We start from the raw sequence: 25,073 nt of genomic DNA, 5'->3' as shown, positions 1-25,073 counted from the left end.
CATAGGGACCTTGAAAAACTCTGATACTGAAAAATTCTTTGCAATTACTTCAAAAGCCAAAAAGCAAACAAAACTACAAAAGAAGCAAAACCATAAACTCTGAGGAGGCGGAATGTAATTTCCAGAGTTGCCACATTTCATTATTTGAGATGCTTAGTTTTCAAAAAAAAAATTAAGAGAAACAAGAAGGAATCACCTATACACAGGAAAAAAAAAAAAAAAAAAAAAGGAATAGTCCTTGAAGAAGCCCAGATGTTGTACTTACTAGATAAAAAAACTTTGAGTCAATTATTTTAAATATGGTCAAAAAGCTAACAGAAATCATGTCTATAGAACTAAAGAAAGTATGGGAATGATGTCTCATCAAATAAAGAATATCAGTAAAGAGACAGAAAGATTTCAAAGGGGATTGTGGAGTTGAAAAGCATATGTTCTATCCTGGAAAATATTTTGTATGCACTAGACAAGAATATGTATTTTGCTGTTGCGGGCTGTTTAAGTATTCCACAGGTGCCTGTCAGATGGAGCGTTGTTCTAGCCTTCTGATTTCTCATTGATTTCCCCTGTGGCTGTGCTATCCATTGAAAGTGGGGTATTAAATTCTACAGCTATTACTGCTGAATTGTGTATTTCTTCCCTCAATTTTGTCCATTTTTTGCTTCTTGGTTTTTGGACCTGTGCAAATGTTTGTAACTGTTATTTCTTCTCCATAGGTTGACCTGCCATTATGTCCATTTCTTGTCTCTAGTAACAACTTTTGTCTTAAAGTCTGCGTTGGGTATTAGTATAGTTACTCTAGCTCTCTTTTGGTTACTGTTAAATGGAACATCTTTTTCTGCCCTTTTACTTCAAACCTACTTGCAACTTTGAATCAAAAATGACAACATATCATTGGATTATGTTTTTCCTCTTATATATCCATATACCAACCTTGGCCATTTGATAATTTAATCTACTTACATTTAATGTATCAAAGGATAAATTAAGATTTATGTCTGCCCTTTGTTCACTATGTCTTCTTGTTCCTCAATTCCTCCATTACTGCATTCTATTTTTGTTAAACAGAAGTATCTAGTGTACTACTTAAATTTCCTTGTTTCTTTACTATATATTTAAAATTGTTTTTAGTGGTTGCTCTGTGGATTACCATTAACACTTTAATTGATAGCAGTCTAACTTGGATTAAGATAAATTTAATTTCAATTGTTTACAAAAACTGCTCTTACACAGCCCTACTCCCTTCTTTTATGCTGTATAGTCTCAGTTGACCTGGCTTCAATTTGCTGATTCCTATTCCAACTCAAAGCTCCTTTAGTGCTTGTTTCATTGCAGATACTGTATTTTTCAATTTCAGAGTTGCTGTTTGGCTCCTTTTAATAGTTTTATCTCTTCATTGATATTCTTTACTTGATGAGATGTTCTCAAACTTTAGTTCTTTACACAAACTTTTCTTTTAGTTCACTGAACACAAATAGCCGATTTAGTGTCCTAATATTTTGTTGGGACACAGCAAAGGATAGACTGCAGCAGCTCTGGCAAGCAGAGTCTCTCCTCTTCTCAGTGCGCTGTTACTGCTGCTTGTTCTAATTGCTGGTGGTTTAGTGACTCTTTCGTACTAATTCTGTAAAGTCTATGTTTTTTTGTGTGCAGACAACTAAGTCCTTACACAGTTTGCTTAGTGGTCAACTAAGAACTGGAGAGAGACTTCCTTAAATGCCTAAATCCAATAAGTCTCTTAGTCTTTGCCGAGGAGTCCTGTGGTTATGTTGGAACACATCTTCAAATTTAGCCAGGCAGTTTGCAACTCTATCTTAGCTTTCACTTTCTGCTTGTGTAGATTCTCAAGGTCAGTCAGAGGTGAGAGCTTAGGGCCTCCTAGATCCCAGAAATATGTTGGAGCTTTCAAAGCCCTAAGGGTCAATTCATTCAGCTTTTCCCATTTAAGATTTTTCGTTAATCTGTTCTTCGCCCCAGCTGTGATCAAGGCTTGCTTTTCAGATTTGTTAAGTGTGATTGAATGGCTTTTAGTCTACGGCGGTATCACCCCCACCCCTCCCAAGGCAATATGCTTCTCAGTTCTCTGCTTTTTTCTTGTGATATATTTGGGTTTTCCACTCTGGCTGGTGGGAGTACACACTATTCCAGTCCTTCTGTGAACCCCGGGGGCTGTTCCTACTAATTTCTGGCGGTTCTTTTGCTGCCCTTGGGTAGTTTCTTCACATGCATGTGCCGATCAGACTCATCTAAAAACTCAGCAAGACCCTCTGCAGATCTGTGTTCTTTCTCTGTACAGATGTTTCCTCTCTGTTATTCTGCTCTGAGAATTCCAGCTAGGCTGGCCCTCGAACTCTCAACTCCATTTCTTCAACTCAGCGAGACCACTAGGCTCCTGTTAGCCTTCCCCTGCACTGTGACTGGAGATCCCCAGGTAATAAGCGGGAGCAACCTCAGGGCTCACCTTAATCGTTTTCCATCTCTAAGGGATCTTTGCCATGGGCTAACTGATGTCCATTATTTGAAAACCGTTGTATATATACCCTGTTTTTCAGTCGTTTCAGATGGCATGGTAAATTCAATCTCTGTTACTTTATCTTGGCCAGAAGCAGAAGTCCTCCTGCCACTATAACTGCAGTAGTTTCCCTATTTCTACCAGCCCAGAGTCTATTACCAACAATTTAGCTAAAATGATCCTTTAAAAATGTAAGTTAGATCATACTGTTTCTCTTTTCAAAACTGTCCCAATGCTTCTCAATTTCTCAAAGTAAAACAACATCTCTACAATTAACTTAAGGCCTGGTTTAACCTGGCCCTTCATGACCTCGCTTTTAGTATTGCCCTCCGTGCTCCATCCACACTGGCTTCATTGCTGTTCCTCAAACATTCCAGGCACACTTCCAGCTTAATAATATTTACTATTTCCCCTACTGTACTATAAAGCAAATGATGGAAAGGATTTATTTTTTCTGATTTAACCCAGCCACCTAAAATAGTGCATGTCACATAGTGGACCCCTTAAATATTTGTTGAATGAAAGGCTGAGCCCAATCATAGAATATTTTAGGGTGTTAGGAAGGTTACAAAACAGGCACTCAGCCATAGAAGACAAAACAAAAACCCAATTATCAAAAATGGAGTATAATCACAGTCTTGCCAGTAACAAAGATCATTTGATGCCAAATGTTATTGTTGGATGAGAGATGTTTAATGTGTTTTACCAAGGACCAGAATTTAACCTAGAGATTGGACTGAGATGGGGATACAGTGACGCAAACTGTGGAAGCAGGACCTGATATTAAGCTCAGCCTGAAGTACCTCAAAAACATGACTTCAAACGGCAAAAATGTCTAATAGCAGAACTTCAGGAGGAGGTTGGATGTGGACTTGGAAATAATTATCCTTACTAGGATTATCTGAAGACTTGCTATATACCATCTTTTTTTTTTTTTTTTTTTTGCGGGTGGGGAGGGGTAATTGAGTTTATTTATTTATTTAGAGGTACTGGGGATTGAACCCAGGACCTCAGCATGCTAAGCATGCAGCTCTACCACTTGAGCTACACTTCTCCCACCAATCATTTTTAAAAACAGATTTATCAAGATTTTTAATACTGATGAAGATGTGGTGAAATGGGACCTTATAAACTAATGGTGGAACTGTGTTACAAATGTTTTAATTTTAAAAACTGTGGTAAATTATACATAAAATTTAACCTTTTAACTATTTTGTACAATTCAGTGGCATTAAGGACATTCACACTGCTGTTCAACCATCACCACCATCCATCTCCGGAACTGTTTCAATCCTGTCCTTCTTAAATGGAAAAAAAAAAAAAAAAAGTGCAGCAATCATTTTTCCTCAAGGTATTTCTCTACCTACCTATTCATTGTTAACTTAAAAAGAATACTTCTCCCTTCAGTTTCCTGAAGAGATTATACAGTATAAGTAAAAGCAGGAGAAAGCACAAATGAATCCCAGAGGCCCTTCTGGTTCCTGTGTGTACACTGAGCCACATCTTGTGTTCTGTCTTTGAAGTAGAAAGGTTTACAGCTCTCTTTATGAAAAACCTATGTCCTAGACTCAGCCCTTTCATTAATGTCAGATCTCATTTTTCTCTCAAATATATCTTACGAGGAAGACTTGGCAGTTCCCCCATCCTTGTAGTCAGTTCTCCTGACCTCGAGGAGGGTGGAGCTCCATGCAGCGGGCCGCCTCACTTTGAGGCCCTCAGCAGTTTGTGGGCTGAGATCTCTGCCGAAGACAGAGCAGCATGTAGGTAGGACCCATAGAAGTTCTTAAACTGTGTTTTTGCATTTCAGTGTAGTAATTCTCTTGGTGCTTTCATTTAGGCCAGAGAATTATAAAAGGTACAGGGTTATTTACTGCCTGTCATCCTTTGAGTAGCCATAAATTGGCAAGTGCAATTTCTCACAACTCACATTCTAGCTGCATGGAGAAACTCACGGCCTCCTTGATTTTGGGACCCGGCTCCTATAGACTGTCTCATTCCCATTCCTCTGCTCTCTAGCTCCCTGTCTTCATCCCTCATCTTTCTCATAAATTTGTCTCTGTTGCTTCTCTTTTCTGACCTGGTCTTTGTGTGCACACAGCACATTTTAGTTCTTTTAGTTCTATATGTTACCACTGGAAAGCTTATCTTCCCTTCCAGGTTTTACTACATCCTACACATAACTGACACATTTAGTACAGAAGGTGAGAGCTAGAAGGCACATCAGAATGAACCCAGTCTAATTCCTTTTCCAGATGAGGAAACTGAAGCTTCTCAAAATTAAGTGACTTATCCTAAGGGTTACTCAATGAGTCAATGGCTGAGGCAGAACCGAGTACTACTTTCTGTCTCTCAGTCCAGTGCCCTTTCCATTACACAATCCTACTGCCCCAAATTGTGCCACACACTGGACCTCTATGCCTGTAAAGCTGTAAGCTGTAAGCTCTGCCCAGAATGTTACCCCACCATCAGACAAAGGCGACACAATTCTGCCACAGAGTCCATGTACTATAAATAATTTATAGCACGAAATATATTTATACATGATATAATATGATTTATAGTAAAAGACATAATGTGTAAATATTTAGATGATATTAAGTATATTTAATAAGTATATATTTACTTATAAACATATTTCTAATATAAGGATACTTACATAACTAACCACAAGTTTAGTGTTTTGAAACAATACACATTTACTCTCACAGTTTTCATGGGTCAGGAGTCTGGGTACAGGTCTCCTCAGCATTGTCAGCAAGCTGGAGTTTCAGGCTCCTTTTCCAGGTTCACGAGTTGTTGGTAAAATTCAGCTCCTTGTGATTGTAGGACTGAAGGCTTTGACTCTCAGGTCACTCACTGTTCACCATATGGTCCTCTCTTCTTTCCAGATGGCAGTTTGTTTCAAGGCCACCAAGAGTGTTTCTGCTCCTGGAAATCCCATTTCTCCTCTCTGTCCTCTAGAGCTTCTTTTAACCAGTCCACCTGATTAAGCTGAGCCCACCAAGGACAATCTCCCTTTTAACTTAAATCCAACTGATTAGAGCCCTTAACTATAATCGCAAAATCCCCTACCCTTTGTCACATAACATAAGCTAACCATGAAAATGATGTCCTAGCATACTCAAAAGTCCCATTTAAGGAGAGGCAACTAGATAGAGGATGTACACCAGGGGACAGGAATCTCGGGGGCTCAAAGGAAGATCATTCTTCTCACTTCCTGAGTATCCGGAGCTATTCCAATTAACTTCCCTTTACCAGACCATCATAAAATAGGCCAAAATGCTTAAAATCCTCATTCTGAACAGTGACCAAAGAGTCAACCAAAGGTAGCTTAATATTTGCTACTATGTGACCATTGGAAGGTCACTTAAATCCCGTCTTGGATTTAATCTTTCAAATATTGTCTCCAATAAAGCAAGATAATATTCTCTCTTTATTAATATTCTCCATTTTCATTCCGTTGTCTCTTCTGTATCTTTTTAGGGAAGAAGACTGCCCCTCTCTCTTTTATTCTTGTGGGAAACTCATAAATATATCTATTACAAGGGGCTGATCTAGCTCACCAAAACTTATTAGCCATCCTAAAGGGGTGTGAGGTGATAGCTCACTGCAGTTTTGTTTCACACTCCCTTAATGATTTAACATCTTTCCATGTGCTTATTGGCCAATTATACATGTTCTTTAGAGAAATGTCTACTCAAGTCCTTTGCCCATTTTTGGATCAGGTTGTTTTTGTTGTTAAGTTTTGGAAATCCTCTATTCTGGATATTAATCCCTTATCAGATTTAGGTTTGCAAATATCTTCACCCATTCTGTGGGTTGCCTTTTCACTGCTGATATTACACAAATTTGTTTTTAACTGTCCCCAGGAGAGAAATTCTAGGAGAGCCATTTATTTAATATCAGTTATGTTCCAAATGCTACTAGGATTACTTTTAAATCAAAGAAAAACCTATCATTGATCATTCTTGCAGATAAAAAAAAATTGGTGCACAGAGAAGTTAACTTGCCCACAATCACAGAACTAGCATGTGGCAAGGCTGAAATTCAGACTCAGTTCCGACTTGACTTTACTCACTATACATGACAATACTTGTCCAATGATTAGGCTATGGTTATTAGAGACTATTGGACAAATGATAGGCTTGATTGCTCTTATTGATTTACTTCATTGCAAATTCCTTGAACTTGGAAAATAGATCTGCTCTGGGCATAATGCATTTACACTATCCAGTCAGGTCTGTCCAGTGTAGACTAGGCCTAGTTTGAGGCTCTTTGGCAGACATCCCTTACATAAAGTGGTCTGGAATTATGTTAATTCATCTAATTAGACATAAATTGAATTTATAAAATGTTTAACCTGTGCCAACAAACATATATGAAATATTTGTGCCAGCAAACATATTAAATATTTCTTACTAATATGTTGGCATGTGTTTTCACTCAAATGATTTTTCCTATAGATTTAGAGATGGAGTGGAATATATACTGAAATAAAATTAGAGATTAAAAAAATTGTTTTGGAAATATTGAATTAGTTGGCAGCCTTTTTTTCTGCTTTTATTATAATCCCATACCCTAATTACGCCAAATAATGGATTTTGAATATGTTCCCTGTGTGTTTAAATACGCAATTGATCGTATTCAACTGGTAAAAATGACTTCACTATTCCTGTTAGTACTTTATAGTCCCTGGATGTTACACAGACTTGACAATTCCTTCCTCCTAGCACAACCTTATCATGGTCTAGCTAGCCTCCATGAGATCTAGTGCAACTCAGGCCAATCCAAGACGTCACCTGGTTTGTGGAATCAAACTATTACTTTTTTTTTTAATCAACTTTTTTTTTTAAACCATCCTTTGATATTTAATCACGTGACTAAATTGTGGGATATAACCATGTAAAGCTTCTCTGTAGTTTTCCTAGGTACTACTTATTTTTTCTTACCATTAGCATACATATTTTTCCTCCAGAAGGTTAGGTCTTCTAGCAATGCTCAATTTGTGTTCAAATAATTTTCAATTGGTTATTCTAAGAAAAATCCGTCAAAGTTTAATTTCTTGTCCTTGGTCTCTTTTCTTGTATTAGAATTTTTGGCTGCATGTAACAAAAACAAATTTAAACAAGGGGGAAAGATTTATTGGAAGAATACTGGGGCATTTCATGTAACTAAGCCATACTATGGTAGAAGCAAATAACAGAATTTTATGTAGCTGTTTTAAAAAATCAAGGTAGTAGTATACCTACTTGTATGGCAAGATATTCAGTAATATATTGTAAAGTTATGCAACACTGGGTTAAAAATAAAAGACATGCTTATAAATGAACTCAGAAATCCTGGGAGGATATACAAGAAAATAACAGTGATTCCCTCTAGGAAGTAAGGTCAGGAGGAGGGGGAGAGGTGTTGGACTTTGCTTTACAGTTTATTCTCTTCTTGAGAACTATTTGTCTAACATGAACACTGTGGCAGTGACTATTTGACCTCTCCTAAAACTCGTTGTGGAAGACGTAGTTGGCTTGCCAGCCTCTAGGTGGCACTCTTTTGGATCCACCTCAGTATTCTCACCAAAGCCACTTTCTTGCTGGTTTACTCCTAGACAAGGACTACACACAGCAGGGGTACTAGGGCTCAGGTACATAACATGGAACCACTGATTTGGTTAAGTGGATTTTTCCCTTCCTATCTCCACCAGAAAAGACTAAAAATAGTTTGCATCCAATGGAATGAACAATATTCAGTTGGTTTTGTTCCAGGGATTTGTTCATCGTTACACTTTTGACGATACAATCTAAACTACAGGCCATCCGGACATTCCAAAGAACATGACATAAATGGATTATGTCAATGACTTCAACTTATTGGACAAAGGAGCAAAAGGAAGCTTAGCATTCCAGAGGCCTTATTGAGACATGTTTATTTCCCAGAGGGTAGTATCAAATATTTGGGGATCTGCCATTCTTATAAAGTTTTAGGAGACTAGTACTAAGGGGCATCTGGAACACCCCCTACCAAAGTAAAACACAGCTTGCTACGTTTGCATGACCTGCTACATGGAAGCAAGCACAATACCTGGTGGATCTCTTTAGATTGTGGAGGCAACACATTTTGCCTGGAAACACTATCCCAGCCTATATATTGGATGGAATGAAAGGCAACTGAGTTTGAGAAGCCAAGAAAGGGCTCTGCAGAAGTTTCAGGATGTGATACAAGTAGCCCTGCAAGCTGTGCCAGATAATCTGGCAGATCTTATGATACTGTAAGTGCCACTGGAGGGTAAAGATGCAATGCAGTGTTTACGTCAGAGGCTCGTGGAACGGTGGAGAAGCTGCTCCCCAAACACGTGGGAAGAGGTCTGTCTGTGCAGCGTGTATGAGGTGGAATGTGGGTGCCACAGGTGTGCCACTCAGATCTCTTCAAGAAAACCTGATGCAAAAAAACAAAGCTGGAGGCACTGCACCACACTTCCTGATTTCAAACTGTATTACAAAGCTATAGTAATCAATAGTATGGTGCTGGCATAACAACAGACACATAAACCAGTGGAACAGAATAGAAAGCCTAAATATAAACCTGCACATGTATGGTCAATTAATTTGTAAGGGAGGGGCCAAGAATAGACAATGGGAAAAGGACAGTCTCTTCAACAAATGTCGCTGGGAAAACTAGACAGCCTACATGCAAGAAGACTGAAATTGAACCCCTACCTTAAACTATACACAAAAATCAACTCAAAAGGGATTAAAGAGTTGAACATAAGAGCTAAAAACATAAAACTCCTAGAAGAAAAACATAGGCAGTAAGCTCCCTACCACTGGTCTTGGCAATGATATTTTGGATTTGCCACCACAAAAGCAAGGTGGGATTACATCAAACAAAAAAGCATCTGCACAGCAAAGGAAACCATCAACAAAATGAAAAGAAAATGTACTGAACAGAAGAAAATATTTGCAAAATCATGTATCTGACAAGGGGTTTTATCAAAAAAATAAAGAACTTTCGTTCTTCGTACACAACTCAATAGCAAATGAACTCAATATAAAAAATGATCAGAGGAACTGATAAGGCATTTTCCTAAAAGCAACATATAAATGGCCAACAGATACATGAAAAGGTGTTCAATGTCACTTATCAGGAAGATGCATATCAAAACTACACTGAGGTATCATCTCACACTTATTAGAATGGCTATCATCAAAACAAAGACAGATAAATGCCAGGATGTGGAGAAAAGGGAAGCTTTGCACATGTTGGTGGGAAAATGGGTAATTAAGTGGTCAAAAGATGAATAAGTTCTGTGGATGTAATGCACAATGTGGTGATTACATTTAACAGTACTGTATTGTATATTTGAAATTTACTGAGAGTAGATCTTAAAAGTTCTTATTACAAGAAAAAAATACTATGTGAGGTGATGGAAGGTAACTAAACTTGTAGTAATCTTGTAACATACACATACATCAAATCATGTTATACATGTATCACTATACACGTTATGTTATACACTAATATGACATTGTATGTCAATTATATCTCAATAAAGCTGGGGGAAAAAAGAAAACCTGATGCAAACAGCGTGCAGCTCTAACAATAAACTTTTAAAATTACAATAAACAAGCGGGGAAGATTATGCAAAACCATCCACATCTCTTGACCCTACAAAACTTTCAGAAACATAGATTTCAATGGCTTAATCCATGATGTCTCTCAATATTATACCATGTACATTTTAGATGTCATGCGATAGCTAAGTACTCCTGTTGCTTATATAAGCCTGCTTCACGAAGCTCTCACCTTTAAACGATTCTTCCTGTGTGATTAGTAGCTGAGTATAGAACTAAAAAAATTAAACAACCCACCAGGGCCATCTGTAGTACCTAAGTCCTTATCTACTGAGCTTTCAAGTCTTAAGAACTCTGAAAGATTCAGTGCCGTAACACTTTTTGGTCATACAAATTCCACCTTCCTGTTCAGGTATGTCAAGTTAGGCTAACTTTAATAATGGGAATATCAACTCTTTCATCTTCTGTAACTACCAAAGCACCATTCTGGGTTCATTGCACAGAATTTCAATACATCTGTTTTCCTACCACAGCAAATAACTTCAAACTCTACTGCTATCAAAGCCTCAATTTAGCGAAGTAAAATTCACAGATCATTGACTAAAGTATATATTAAAACCACTGCAGTTAAGGATCAGCCTGTTATGTACAATTTATGAGCTAAGAATGGTTTTTACATATTTAAAGGGTTACTTTTTTAAAAAGGAAGAGGCCATATGTGAGTGGCAAGGCCTAAAATACTTACAATTTGTCCTTTGACAGGGTAAGTCTGTCAATCCCTCTGATGGTTGTTGCTCCTCTATCTAAGCAAAGTACAGGATCTGATTGTGTGCATCTGCACTTTTAATCCTTGTTTTAATCTTATTTTTTCCTCTATTTTGGCTTCATACCAATCTTCTTTGTTTTGATACACTTAAGTCTTCTCAAACCATTTTTGGCAAAAGTCATACTATCCTAAATTATTCCTAATTGTACATGGTATACATATCCCTCAGTTAATTCTCTTGGTTTAGGAGTGAGAAAAGAATATTTTTGTTACGAACTGACGGGGAAAAAAACCTGGAAAAAAATGAGATAAGACTTTTTTTAAATTTATAAATATAATATACATAAGGAATTCTAATTTATAGATATATATAATGAAAGGTGGAATAAGGAATAATCAGTCTCTATTAGGAGAAATCACAATCACACCTACACACAATGATCCTACCACAAGATAATGTGAAAGAAACTTAAACAAGAAAACTGAAAGGAAATAAAGAAAATCTTACAGACTTCAATTCCAAGATGAAAAGATTCAGTAGGGCTTGCATAAGATATCAACAACCAAATTTTACAGAATTAAAGGGCAGTATTTATTAAATACTCAACTATGTGCTAATAAGCATTATACATGTATTATAGTTTAGCTAATCCTTACACATTAACCTAGTAAATACAATTATTTCCAATTCTTTTTTTTTTTTTAAAAACACTCCCTTATGGCTTGCAGAGGGTTACTTGTCTAAAGGTCACGTAAACAGTAAGTAATGAAATCAGAATTTTAATCAGTATCTGCTAACAAAGCCCATTCTTTGTCAAAAGTCCTAGGGCTGCCTCTGCATACACATATATATGTAGAAGATCCCCTACAGTTCAAATAAACTAGGTCTCCAGTCACAAGATTTAAGTGTCATGAGCAATGCTACGACAAGTGTGTGCCAGAGCCTTATCAGAGTGAGAAAGAAAAAAGTCTGGTTTTCTTCAGAGACTTAAAAAAAAAAAAAAGCAACAATTATTTTGCATGGACAGATAAACTGAGGTGAAAAGGGCAAGAGAAAATCCACGTAATACACATTTTAGTGCCTATCTTTGTGCCAAAAGGAGTAATCATATCAGAATACATTACAGAGATCAGCCTGTCAAGAAAAAAAAAGGGGTTTCAAAAGAGAAAATGACACATGTGGAGCTAGACATCAAGCTTAGCTATATGGACTGAAGTCAATTCATATAAAATGGAGTGGGTAGAAATAGCTGCCAAAAGAACAAATCATACTCCATGCTATTTCATTTCCAGTTCTGGTGGTTTTATTTTAGAAAACACATGAAATCAAACAGGCTGGAGCTACTGCTTCCTTGTTCTGTGTATTTCTATCCTCCATTTGAAAAAAACATACAGTCAAATCTATCTTCATCCATTCTGTGAGTTCAAAAGAACCTAGGGGGGAAAAACACATACAAATCACTTAAATCACATATTTAAACAGTCTTCATAATTAGGATGAAGGAAAAAAGAAAATTAACTAACAACAATAAAAAATTACAAACTGTCTAAGTTACCAAAAAAAAAAAAAAAATCACAGCCAGGGTTTTTTGTAATTACCACACTTTATCTTGGTGATTTCAGCTGACAAAGGGTATATACCAAGGTATACTCCAATTCTGACTTGGAAGACATTAAATGTTATCATTAAGAATTAAAAGCTTTAACTTAGGACATGTTTAAAAGAGCAACCTTATTTCCCAAATTTACTTGACTCTTCTTCAGGAGAAGTTCTCCTGTTTTCCTGGATTTGTTCTCTCTAGTAGGTGAAGAATCACCAGTTGAATCTATATGGCTATTATATTACCTACTTCATCAAGATGTTGCCAACACAATAACCAACACTTCTGTCTTTATCCCTGGAGTTCTGTGACTTACTTCAGCTAGCCATCCAAGTAAGCCTATTTTACTAGTGATTGACAAACTGTACTATAGAGATAATTTATATTAAAAAAATATATACCCAATTTTAGACACTGAAGTTCACAATGATTAAAAAAATACAATCATATAAAACATGTGTCAGTAATTACTCCTTAAAAATCCTAAAATATGGGCAATTGTTTTTAGTTAAAAAAAAAATAGTACCAACAGGAAAAAAAGAACATTTCTTCTACAACACCACATACAATTATTGTAGCAAAATGCCTGAACAAATAAAATTAAACTTAAATTCTCTTACTCTAGTGCTCTAGACTACATTTTCAATAAATTATACGATGAGCAGTAAGTTTTGATTCAGATTTTTTTTAACATTTTTTATTGATTTATAATCATTTTACAATGTTGTGTCAAATTCCAGTGTAGAGCACAATTTTTCAGTTATACATGAACATATATATAAATTCACTGTCACATTTTTTTCTCTGTGAGTAGTTTTGGTTCAGATTAAGATTCAAGTTGTTCTTCTTTTTTCAGTTCTAAAGCATTGACATCTCCATATACTAACCAAAATTTGTGATTAAGACAAAACTCTTAAAAAATTTAGAAACTCTAACCATATAAACTAATGTTGTGTAGTCTTATGCTCCAATCTATGTAAAACTGTATTCAGCATTAGGACAATTTTTTTTAAGAGAAGGTGACTTCTTTTTATACCATTAAAAAAAAGAAAATCCACGATGCTTTTAGACCATGATACCATTACTCTTGCTTCATGTTACCACAGATCCTTTATTCCAGGTACACACAATCGTTTCATTTAACTATCTGCTTTCCCCTTTGCTAGCCTAAAAATCTGCAAGAAAAAAAATTTTTTCAGAACAATATAGAGCTGTTTTATCTTTGTTATAGATTAATTTACTTTCCAGAATAGAAATGAAAGGTATGCTAGAGGAGAGGAGTATAATGGATCTAAGAAATCCACTCCTCTTGACCAGAAACTGCAAAGAACCTGAAGGCCTCTGCATCTTCTCTTACCAAGGGACACTTTTTATTACCAAATGCTGTAAATGATGTCCTCATTAATTACACATACAAATTCATCTGAAATGGCTACCCACGGCTGGCCTCAGTATCCTAACCACAAGCACAAACAGTGACAATTTTCTCTCTAACATCACAGCACTCTCACTGCAGAGCACTTCACTTGTTCAGTGACTACAGCAGATTCTGAAGGATGCATAATATATACTGCAAAGAGCACTACACTGACATTTAGCACACTTGGGCCGTAGTCCTGGCTCTATAATCTTGGTTAAGTTACTAAATTCTCGGAACTTTAGTTTACTTACTAGCAAATTCAAGATTATAGTATATGACCTCTAAGTTTTCCACTTTAAAAATTCTAAATTTTTACGGCAGGCCTCTATCGGCCAGTAGCTCAATCTGTTACTACAGATATTAATATATAAATCTCTGCATATAATATATAAATCAGTCAGGGCTCCTTTTCTTTTTTTATTGAAGTATAATTGATATACCTCTTTGTGTTAGTTTTTGGTGTACAGCACAGTGATTCAGTTATACATATATATTCTTTTTCATAAGGACTCCTTTTCTTTAAATAATGATTTCTCTTCTAGATATCCTGTTTCAATCATCTATAAAACTTAAAAACATTATTTGTGTGCTACACAATAAATACTAATGAATATATTGATAAAAATATTTCTAAAATGTTCACATTTATATCCTAGAAAAAAGTTACTTCTAAGTTTCATTTGAAAGACTAAAAAAATTGATTTTTCTCTCCAGTTATTAAAAAGTCATAGGGAAACATATGTACCGCATGGTGACTATATAGTAAAAAATACTGTATCACATACTCAAAAGGTGCTGAGAGTAGATCTTAAAAGTCCCCATCACAAGAAAACTAATTTTTTCGTAAGTATGTATGGTGACAGATAACTAGATAGGTAACTAGTGTGGAGATCATTTTGTAATGTATACAAATATTGAATTACTACGTTGTACACATGAAACTAGTATAATGTCACGTGTCAATTATTGTTCAATTAAAAAACTGATTTTCTCTAGTAAATGTCTATAAAATACTGATTTTGCTCACTTTCTGTTTTCATAGATACTTTAAAAATCAGTCATTTTGATGTCAAAATTCTACATAAGATTAAGAACCATATATGACTTTCTTTCTGTCCACGTAATCTTAAATAGCTTAGCTGCCAGGAACAATAGACACTACAGACATCCGGACAGGTGCACTTTTCCTTTTCTAAATAAATCTTTTAAAATCTTTCACTGCACAACAGAAAAAGATACTACAGTTAAACAAGTAGTTGAGTGATTAAACAGGTCCACATCTTATTATAAATTTAAGAATTGAAAATTATGTTCTTTAATTCTGGGGACTTCAAATACCATTTAATTCTTTCTATTCAGCCTCATCAAATTCTAGGATGTAGAGAATCACAATACTGGAACTCTGATTCACATGTCTGATGGTAATTGTCAACGCAAAGGAAATAAATCTAGTTACTCCAGCAGATACAGACATGCAGGACACAAATGAAAAAGGGGAGACAGACACAGAGAGAAAAACCGGTAGGCAGAGATGAAAAATGGCAACACTGGAAAAGTAAAATCCAGAAGAACTGAGTAAGAAAGAGAAGCATACAGAAAGACTGAGATGGGAGAGAGAAACCAAGACAGGGAAGCAGAAGCACAACCAAGAAAAAGAGAGGCAGGGCAGAGACAGACCAGCAAGAGAACAGTGAATGGTGAACATGCAGAATGGAACTGATGGGCAGATACAGTGAAAGGAAATAGGACCAGATAGGAGATAGCCAAATGAAGAGCAGATCATTTTTATCCCATAATTGTCAAATTACATACTTCTGTAGTTATTTCTCCAGTGCTCCCACTAAAAAGGGAACAGACTTTTTATATTTACAGAATGATTAACAATGCACATTTCATTTATCTTACAAATTTTTAAAAAATCACATTTACTTTGATAGTACAATTTTGCCATCATGAAGGTCCACGTACTGGATGTGTTAACTTGATGGGGGAATTCTTTCATTATGCATATATATGTCAAATCATCACACTGTACACTCTGAATTTCTTACAATTTTATCTGTCTATTATACCTCAGTAAACCTGGGGGAAAAGGTACACATATATCAATATACTGGGGAGAAATACCTAATTTTACATATTGCTATTTTTTTCCCAAAGTAAGTAATGATCGTACCCTAGTTAGGACAAATTCATCCTGCATCAAGGACTCACAGGCATTCATGATTATACACCACTTGTGGAACAATGGGATCAGACTGAAAACATATTACTGAAATTAACTTACCATTAGAATCAAGATCCACGAATCTTAGTCCTGTTTCCATTTTTCGCCCCTTTTGCTTGACGTAGTATGTCATGCTGTCTCTTCTCCTATGCAGATTTTGTCAATAGCCATTAGTCTGAAGAATTCCTTCTTCTGCAGCCACCTACCAGTTTATTTCTCTGCTGCAGCAGAAGGGTATATAGAAAAAGTTCTTGCTTACTATTCATATTAAACAGAAAAATTCCTTTAACATTTCATAGTTTCACTTACACGTGAACTTGCTGTTTCCCCAAAACCTCCCCGCCAAAAGTTAAAACAATGAAAATCCCAATCACAGAAAATCAAAACATGTATGGATCAATGTTCATGCTAAGCTGGGAGCAGGGGTAGGGGTGGGGGGAGTGGAAAGATTTAGACACTCAGCAGTTGCCATCTCAAGGAGCCATTTCTTTTCTGTTACACTTCCCTTCTTCACTTATCTCTACAATCTTATGAATAAATGGGTAACAAAAATCTTAACTAGGTAGTCTCCAACTCCTGCAAATTTTAAGCTCAGAGACTACCAAAAGACTTGTGGAAGATGCGGCAATAAAGAAGTTTTTCAAAGTAATTCTAGAAACTAAGGGTTAGGTGCTTTACCTGCTTGAGTTTTCAATGTTCTGGACTGCTTACTGACCAATGGCTCTGAATACATTAAAACACGAACACATACGCCACCTACATTTAAAATAGGGTAGCATTTGTATGCCCATATAAACACTGGGTATTTTATTTTGCAAAAGAGTTTATAAATTCATTAAGTCCTTTTAAAAGGACTGACTGCAAACTCAAATTTCCTCAAACTGTATACATACACAGAAGAATTAGGGCGAAAAGGGGAGACAGAGTGACAAACACAACAGCTATTGCAGAACTGGAAATTACCACCACACAAATGTTTTCTGTTTGTTAACATCCTGAGATTCATTTCTATTCCCATTCTCTTCATTATTGGGGTCTAGGTTTCAAACTTATTCTGTATTAGCTACTAAAGAACAATATCCAATAATGAGCTAGCAATAATAATGAACTAGCAGTAAATGGCTTGTTTTTGTTCCACCCTCCCACTACCTTTACCCCCAAAAAAATTTTTGCCAACTTAAAAAATAAAACAAACACTGACATAAGCACCAAAGGCTAGTCAACAGTGGCACTGCAGTGACATTGCTTCTACTTTCTCATTCCTTCCCCCAATCTCAAACCCCACCCTTTGACCTCTGTATATGGGATGAGCCTGAGCAGGAGAGTTGGTGATGTCAGGACTGCGCCGTTCCCACGGATGCTCCTAGAGGCCTGCTGTGCTTCTGGGAACTGGGGCACAGGGATGGCTGTCTGACTGAAACCTAAAACAACAACAATTCACCCCACCCCTCATGTTCCCAAATCCCACAACAGCAGCCAGGCATATACGCTATATAAGGCCCATCTAATATAGTTTGAATATGGTGAAATCTGAAAGCAAGATCATTCTTAACATGTCAGCGATCTTCCTGGGGGCAGCAGAATGGAGGCTGATAAATCCTCCACGTCCCATGCAACCATATAGTGTACACATCTAACGTGAGCCATTCTTATCAGCAAGAGAACAAGGTCCTTCCGTATAAGCCTATTTAGTATACATCATAAATTACTGCAGGAGTGGAGCCAGGATTTGTCAGTAAATGTCATTTCAAGAGATAAGTATTTTTACCTTGAGATGCTTAGGAGCACCCCTACCTCTTATGAGTGAACTGAAGCACAAAACGGGTTAATGATTTATTTTATGCCTTCAACTACAGAAAGAGCATTACAAGCCAGGATTTCCTATTCACTATTTAGTGGTTTGGTGGACTTACAGCCTCCTTAAATAGGACCAAAGAGAAGTATATATTGAAAAGGTCCTGACTATTGTCACTAAAATTCTACCTGAAAGAGGATTTTCTCCCAACATTATAACAACTCACATTAGGGCTAAAATTTTAGGAAGGATAGGAAAAAGGAGGAAAAAGATAGGTGGACTGGGGTAGACAGAGGAGGGGACAGTATATTTAACTAACAGGAATGCTATTAAAAAAGGTAAGTTGTAGTCCTATTCCTGCCAGTAACTTTGTTTTATGGCCTTGAATAATCCGCTTCTTGATCTTCATTGAAACGCCCTCCAATCTACTCAAGCCTGTAACTTTTGAAATGTTTAAGCCATTATTTTATGGCAATCTCAAGCTGCTGGTTATCTACCTCTTTGTCAGAACGAGTGACTCGGAAATGCTAAAATGATTGTTCCTGAAATCTCCCAAAATAACCAAAACGTTTTCTATTATCTCCTCATTCCCTTTCACTTTTACAGTGAAGTCACAGAAAGAAAAGGACTACGGTCAACTGAAGGCTGCGGTGAGTTTTTAACCATTTATATATCCTAGAACCTAGTTTTACCTTTTCAAAACTAGTTTTCCATACCTGTCAACTCCTAATTGATGTCTTTATACTGTGAGCTCACTGTGTATTCGGAACACCAACCCCTGAAAAAGCTTAAGCCAGAGTAGCACAATGGAAGAAACAAACAAACCCAAAACAAAAACAAAGCCAAAAAAGTCACACTCTGAAATACTTAATTATAGACATATATGCAAGGAATGGAGATATCTAAATGGCAAAAGCAAAGCCCCAAAGACAGTGCTGAGTTTATCCCAACAATTCAAACTTTACCCCCAAAGGCTCTTTTACAATCAAATTATTTGCTAGATATATTTATACATTATTTTTTGAAATGAAAGTTATTACAAACCTATGAGTGCCTTCAAAGTACATAAAGAAAGGAAATTTTAAAACGAAAGTAAAGTTAGCCTTGTGATGAAAAAAAGGAGAAAGAATCAAATTACCTGCCAGCAGGCTGGGGCTGTGCCTGAATCCAAACCGCTGCATTTACCATTCATTCTACAGCTGCATTATTGGGGGAAGGGGAGTTTAGAAGGGCACTGACCCCGAAAGTTCTCAATACTTCTCACTCATCATCAGGAAGGGGGAAGAAGGAAAGTTTTTTCTCTGGGTATTTTTTTGTTTGTTTGTTTTTGGTTTTTTGGCTCCTGAAAAGGCTGGCAAAGAACAGTAACAGTGGAAGCAGTTAGAATATTTCTTAATAAACAATTAAAAAATGCAAAACATTAAGGAATTTAAAACACCACATTTTCGTTAATATAGAAAGAATTTTCACTAGAGTTAGGCAGCCACCCCAAAACAGCATGGCAAAAGGGCATTGGTATAAAGGAAATAAAATACCACACAAAAATCCAAAACAAAACTAAAAACATTTCAAATTAAACCTGGAAGACTAGAAGATTCCAACAGCAGATTTCTGTCCACTACTGAAACATTCCAAAATCCAAGCTTCAAAGGGCGCCTAAATGTATCTTAAATGAAACTTTGTTTTGTTTTGTTTTTTAAGAAAAAAAAAAAAGAAACAAAGCAGTGAACCTGGTTATAAATCCTGCAATATATTACATTAAAAATATCCTAGTACAACAAAAACAAATTTTAAAAGAAATTAAACAAACAAACAAACAAATAAATAAAAACAGTAGCAGCAGAGGTTACCTGTCTGAGCACCTACATTTTCTTAGGAGGGGATCGTGTCTCACCAGCCATATAGCCCATAAACCTTCTCAAAAAGAGTGAGCCAGGAGAAAAATGTAACACAAGATTTGATTTCACAATGTCTCTAAGCTCCCCAAACCCCAAACCGGGGATTCACTGAATGAAGAGAATTTCTTTTTCCATCATTTTCTTCTTGAGAAAAAGAAGAGATGATCTTGGAAGTCAATTACTTCTTTCAATGCCTTCGATACCTTCTCAAAAGTCTGATAAAGTGCTTGATGAAGCCAAGTCTCTTGATGGATTTTTCTAATGTTCCAGGGTATTTTCTTATTTGATAGCATATACAGAAATATTTCAAAGTTCAGTGGAGTTAAAGCCAGCAGAAATGATCAATCAAAAGAAAATAACTATTAAAAATTTTAAATGGAATAGTTCATATTTGTGTGTGTGTGTATATATAGTCCACTTTTCATCATGGGTGACATAAAAACAATATCAGAAAGAATTACTTTTAAATACAATTCAGAATTACAATTTTAACAATACACAATAGTGTTACAATATTTCAAATTTTGGCATGATAACGCTTATACATATTTGATAAACACATATTTTTACCTCTCATAATAGCAATAAAGATTATCCAAAAGTTATTCAACAATATGTAAATATATTTTAACTTTCACTTAAATATCTGGGCTGTTTTATTTGGGTTCTTCCAGCGTGATCTGTTCATATCCTTTACCTTTCTTTTTGTGGGAATTCAAGAGGATATTCGTGTTTTTAAAGTCTAAAATAATCATTCCTGACCTTTTCACGCTAACATATGAGTGTATGATCCATAAATAGGTTGGTAAGGCTATGTTTTAATATAATGTGAATACCTAGGATGGATAGCGAGTAAAACTAAAGGCAAAATAATCTCAGATATTTCTTATAATGTAGTTGGTTATTTTGATAACATTTTTTTTAAAGGCCACCTACATATTTCCTGGTGTCTTATCCCACCCAACACAAACCTTGAATTTTTCATCAGGTAGAGAGGGTGTTTTTCTATTTGTGTTTTCAAATTCATTACTCTAAATGCATGTGATATGTAACTACTCAAAGTATATGTATCATAATCTATGTGGCAACCAGATGATCTCTACACACATATGAATGATTTAATCAAGTGGTTCTTTCTTCCTTGTTTATTTCTCTATCCCAAATAGTGTGCATCTTCCAAAGTACGGTCATTCAGTGACAGAAGTACCAAGTGAGTCAGAGGTACTTACATATTCCACAGTATGTCCCACAGTAACCCTGACAGGTCAAATTCTTTTAGATGAAATTAGAATATCCTAAAATAAATTAGAAACTCCTGTATCTGTTTCTAAGGTGAAATGAGACACTGCACAGATTAGAGGTACTATTCTATTTGTCAACAATCAACCTTTCACTCAATTTTAATATTATTTAATTCTACGAAAAAAACAAATTTTATTACATTCCTTTTTTAAAATGGGGGGAAAACTGTACAAGTAAGCATGATCAAACCTCTGTTAGAGCTCGTTAATACTGATCTTTTAATTATTGCCTCGAAGTCTCTCTAGTAGTGTCCAAGAAATTATGTAAAGGTCCATCTGAAGGAAAAAAAGCACTGGAGAGGCAAGAAAGGACTCGGGTAAAAGCTTCAGAGGATTGAAGGGAGATGGAACTTGCTGTTTAAAAAAATTACGTTGAGCTCTGGAGCATCTCCACTTCTCAACACACCTTCCAAACCATTCATTGGGATAGTTTTACCCACGTTTAAAGGCTCATATTATAGCAGTTTGGGGGCTTTTATAAATTCAGAAATAAAGAAATATAAAGAGTGGAGAGTATTGAAGGCTTCAGAGTAGGGCTATAAGAGACTCAGTACTACTAAATAAGTCCCCAAACAAAAATGTTCAGTCCACCCTACCCCAAAACCTACGTGTAATAGGAAAAAACACACAGCAAGAAGCACTGAAGAAAAAAGCATGTAGCCTTAAATAAATCATACACCGAACAGTCTAGAACAAAAGGAAAAAGCCAAACAACATACATATACAAAAAAGCTAAGAAGCATCTATTCTCCTTATGCCTTTAGGTGAGTACCTCTACCCCCAGGAGTATAATTATGAAAACAACTCATCTGTTTTGTTTTGTTTTGTTTTTTTAAGTAAAAAACTGTTTCCCATCATGCTCCATTTTCTAGAATCTACCCTTTTTGATTGGTTGGTGTAAACAAAAAGCAAAACACGTAAACATGCATGCATGCACGCGCACACACACACACACACACACATATATACCCCCTCCTAAAATGTGAGAAATGCAAATATATAATGCTGGTATCAGAAATCACTTCAGCTTTATACTTAGGAACTTATAGGCCCTTGATTTGCCCCCCAAAAATATTTCCCCTTGTCCTTTTTCTTTAAATGTCCAAACACCAAAAGAAAAAAGGAAAAAATAAAAGGCTTTAAATGCACATGTTTCACGTCAGTGTCTTGTTAACAAAAAAGGTAGCATTTTCTTCACTTTGGCCATTGTTAAAGATGCAAGCATAGATCAGGGAATGTAAAGACTAGCATGTATTAAAAAAAAAATTCAACATTAACAGAGCATATATCTTTCAAAAAAGACTAAAACACTAACAAATACAAGTCAATGCACATATTTTAAACTAGTGTAATTTTATCTACAATGGAGTAAATGTTATTTTGTGTGCCAGACATTGCAATACTGTTCATTTCCCTTTAATCATGCAAACATGCCAATTTTGCCATTTAAAAAAAAACTTTACTGGGTCATTCAAGTTGCCCTCCCACACAAATGAAAAAAAAAAAAAAAATGAAAAGAGCCCCTCAAGATTTCCTTAACTATGAAAATAAAGCTGATAGAGTATAGGCAGAATTTTCAGATTTGTATAAAAAATTGTAATTTAGGTAGATGTATTCCTTATCCATTACAACACAATGTGAAGTTTTGCTACTCTGAAATTTGTACCTACTGTACAAAAACAAAAGCAAGGGACCATGAAAAAATTATGTTCTCCATGGTCTGCGAGCCTACACATTTTGAGTAATTTAAAAGGGTGACTCCGAGAGCCTGACATTTTCCTGTATCTCACCTCTTCTGCCTCTCTGTTTGCAGGATCTGGAAAGGAAAGTCAGCAATATCTTAATGGCAGAGGTTTCGTCTATCTCCCCTTTCTTTTCTCCTAACTAATTCTCTCAATTTTCTCTCATCTTCCTGAGCATCTTCCATGAACAGCATTGCAAGTTGGTTTAAAAAAAAGAAAGAAAGAAAGAAAAATAGAAAGAAGAAAAAGAAAGTTTTACAAGGATTTTGTTGGTTAATTATTTACCGGTGGAGTCATTCCACCAGGAGTTTGATTTCATTGGCTAGCAGTTGGTTCATGTTGAACAGGCCCCCTGGGAGCTTGGTGAGCAGCTCTCGCTCCGTGGTTTCAGGGTCGCTGTCGACAGAGCTGGAACTTGCGCTCATGTTGTCGACAGCAGTGCTGGCTGGGGGACCCAGCTCCGGCTCACTAGTCTCACTGGCCGTGGACACCACGGAGAGCAGGGACATACGCCGGGTGAGCCGGCCAGAGGGCAGAAGGGAGGCGGCATAATCCGCTATGATACCAGCTACATCTAGATTACAAGCCTTATCAAAGGCGATGAAACCTACATTTGCATTGGCCTCGCAGACACAGAAGGAGCCGTCATCTTTCATCAACAGGTCAATGCCACACACATCCATTCCCAGGATATTAGACACCTGGATAGCTAGCTGCTTCCCTTGTTCACTCAATGAGCACATCATCCCCACACCACCTGGAAAAAGAGAAACAAGGTAAGAAGCTACCAAAATGATTCATTATTGGAGTAGCACTAAGGCTGGCCTTTAAGGCTAACCTCTTCTAAACAGTAGCAAAAACAAAGGTGCTATTCTAGTGTCATTGGGACTCTGAAGTCCAAGCTTCCTTCATTAGGGAATCCCCTTCCAACTAGCCTCTCAACAAATTGATGACTGTACTTTTTCAATATGCTGTTTTTTCTGAAGATATTAAAACTTTCACTGAATTCTATATTACATACATGCAGCAACATGGAATTTTTGTATAAATACAGTTAAACCACTTAATTTTGTTGTTGTTTTTATCAGTTTATCAGTATTTTGACTTGTAAAAACAACAGAGATGCATAATAGGGATAGAGGATAGAATCTAGAGAAAGGGTGACCTGAATATGGTTCCCTTCCTCTACAGTCCTTATTCTAATATATTTGCCATTCCTCAGAGAAAAGGAATCTGGGGCTGAAGGTAGCTGGCTGCATGTAGGTGAGATCTTGCATTTTGCTGGTATCTGAGAGAAAAGAATCAGAACTAGATTTTCTCATTTGGAGACCAGCTTCAGGAAGCTCCAGACAAGGACTAGAAAGCAAAGAATTTTGACAAAACTTTGACTTAAAGAGCTCTGTGTATACACAGGAGGAAAGCTGACATCAGTACTCTGTGAGTATGCCTGACCCCAGACAGGCCAAAAAGTAAATGCACAGAAGAGTAGGGTAGGGGAGTCCAGGAAACAGGAAGGTGTCTTTTAACTACCTTAGTAGGGAACTGACACACTAGTCAATGAATTAAATGACTGCTTCTCAGCATCTGAAGGACTGAGGACTTCTGGAATGCTCCAAATGATCAGAGCAGACTTCTGACATAATGTGACAACAGGGACAAAATAATAGCCACCTACAACTTGAATAAAAGAAGTAAGTTCAAGACTTTCTTCTTTTTTTTTAATTTCTGAGTTTTTAAAAAATTTGGGGGGGGGGGTAAATTAGGTTTACTTATTTATTTCTTAAATAATAAATGCTGGCGATTGAACCCAGGACCTTGTGCATGCTACACACACACTCTACCACTGAGCTATACCCTTCCCATCAGACTTTCTGAAGCTAAAACAAAACTATGATTATCTAACTAAAACTTCAAGAGAGGAACTGAAGGAGAATTTATTACTTCCGGGAGTCTAACTTTTAACTCAGAAAATCTAGCGTAAGACATATTTCAAAGCATATACAAAAAATTGGAGGTGAAATCACAAAAGAAAGATTTAAAAAACTGGATAACTGAATCAGAAAAACTCCTCCCCCAGAAGGAGAGAAATAGAGGCAGTAATTAAAGAAAAAATCTTCCTGAAGCTTAGAAAAACTGAGTCTGATAGAAACAACTTGATAAAATCCAGGTTGGACAGACTAAGAAAAGACAAGTATGTAAAAATACCCTGACTAAATAGTTGAGCTCTTAAAAAAAAACCACCAAAAAAG

General features: G+C 36.3%; 1 protein-coding gene across 8 annotated transcripts in view; it reads right to left on the bottom strand.

The window, feature by feature from the left end:
• Window positions 1-12,121: 12,121 nt before the first annotated feature.
• The window catches only part of RIMKLB (ribosomal modification protein rimK like family member B), a 43,171-nt gene continuing 30,219 nt past the window's right edge, over window positions 12,122-25,073 (bottom strand). For 4 of the 8 annotated variants that reach the window (XM_074357737.1, XM_074357740.1, XM_074357739.1 and 1 more), the window contains exons 6-8: window positions 19,022-23,581; window positions 16,149-16,844; window positions 12,122-12,274 (exon numbers count right to left, since the gene is read on the bottom strand). In XM_074357737.1, coding sequence (XP_074213838.1) covers window positions 23,118-23,581 — 464 coding nt within the window. In that variant the 3' untranslated portion in view covers window positions 12,122-12,274; window positions 16,149-16,844; window positions 19,022-23,117. The remainder of the gene's footprint in view (window positions 12,275-16,148; window positions 16,845-19,021; window positions 23,582-25,073) is intronic. The other 4 variants (XM_045510196.2, XM_045510197.2, XM_074357736.1 and 1 more) reach the window with 4 other exon arrangements.

This window comes from Camelus bactrianus, chromosome 34, assembly GCF_048773025.1.
Source record: "Camelus bactrianus isolate YW-2024 breed Bactrian camel chromosome 34, ASM4877302v1, whole genome shotgun sequence".
Taxonomy (NCBI): domain Eukaryota; kingdom Metazoa; phylum Chordata; class Mammalia; order Artiodactyla; family Camelidae; genus Camelus; species Camelus bactrianus.
The sequence above is the reverse complement of the archived record's forward strand: the minus strand, read 5'-3'. Positions and strand labels throughout refer to the sequence as shown.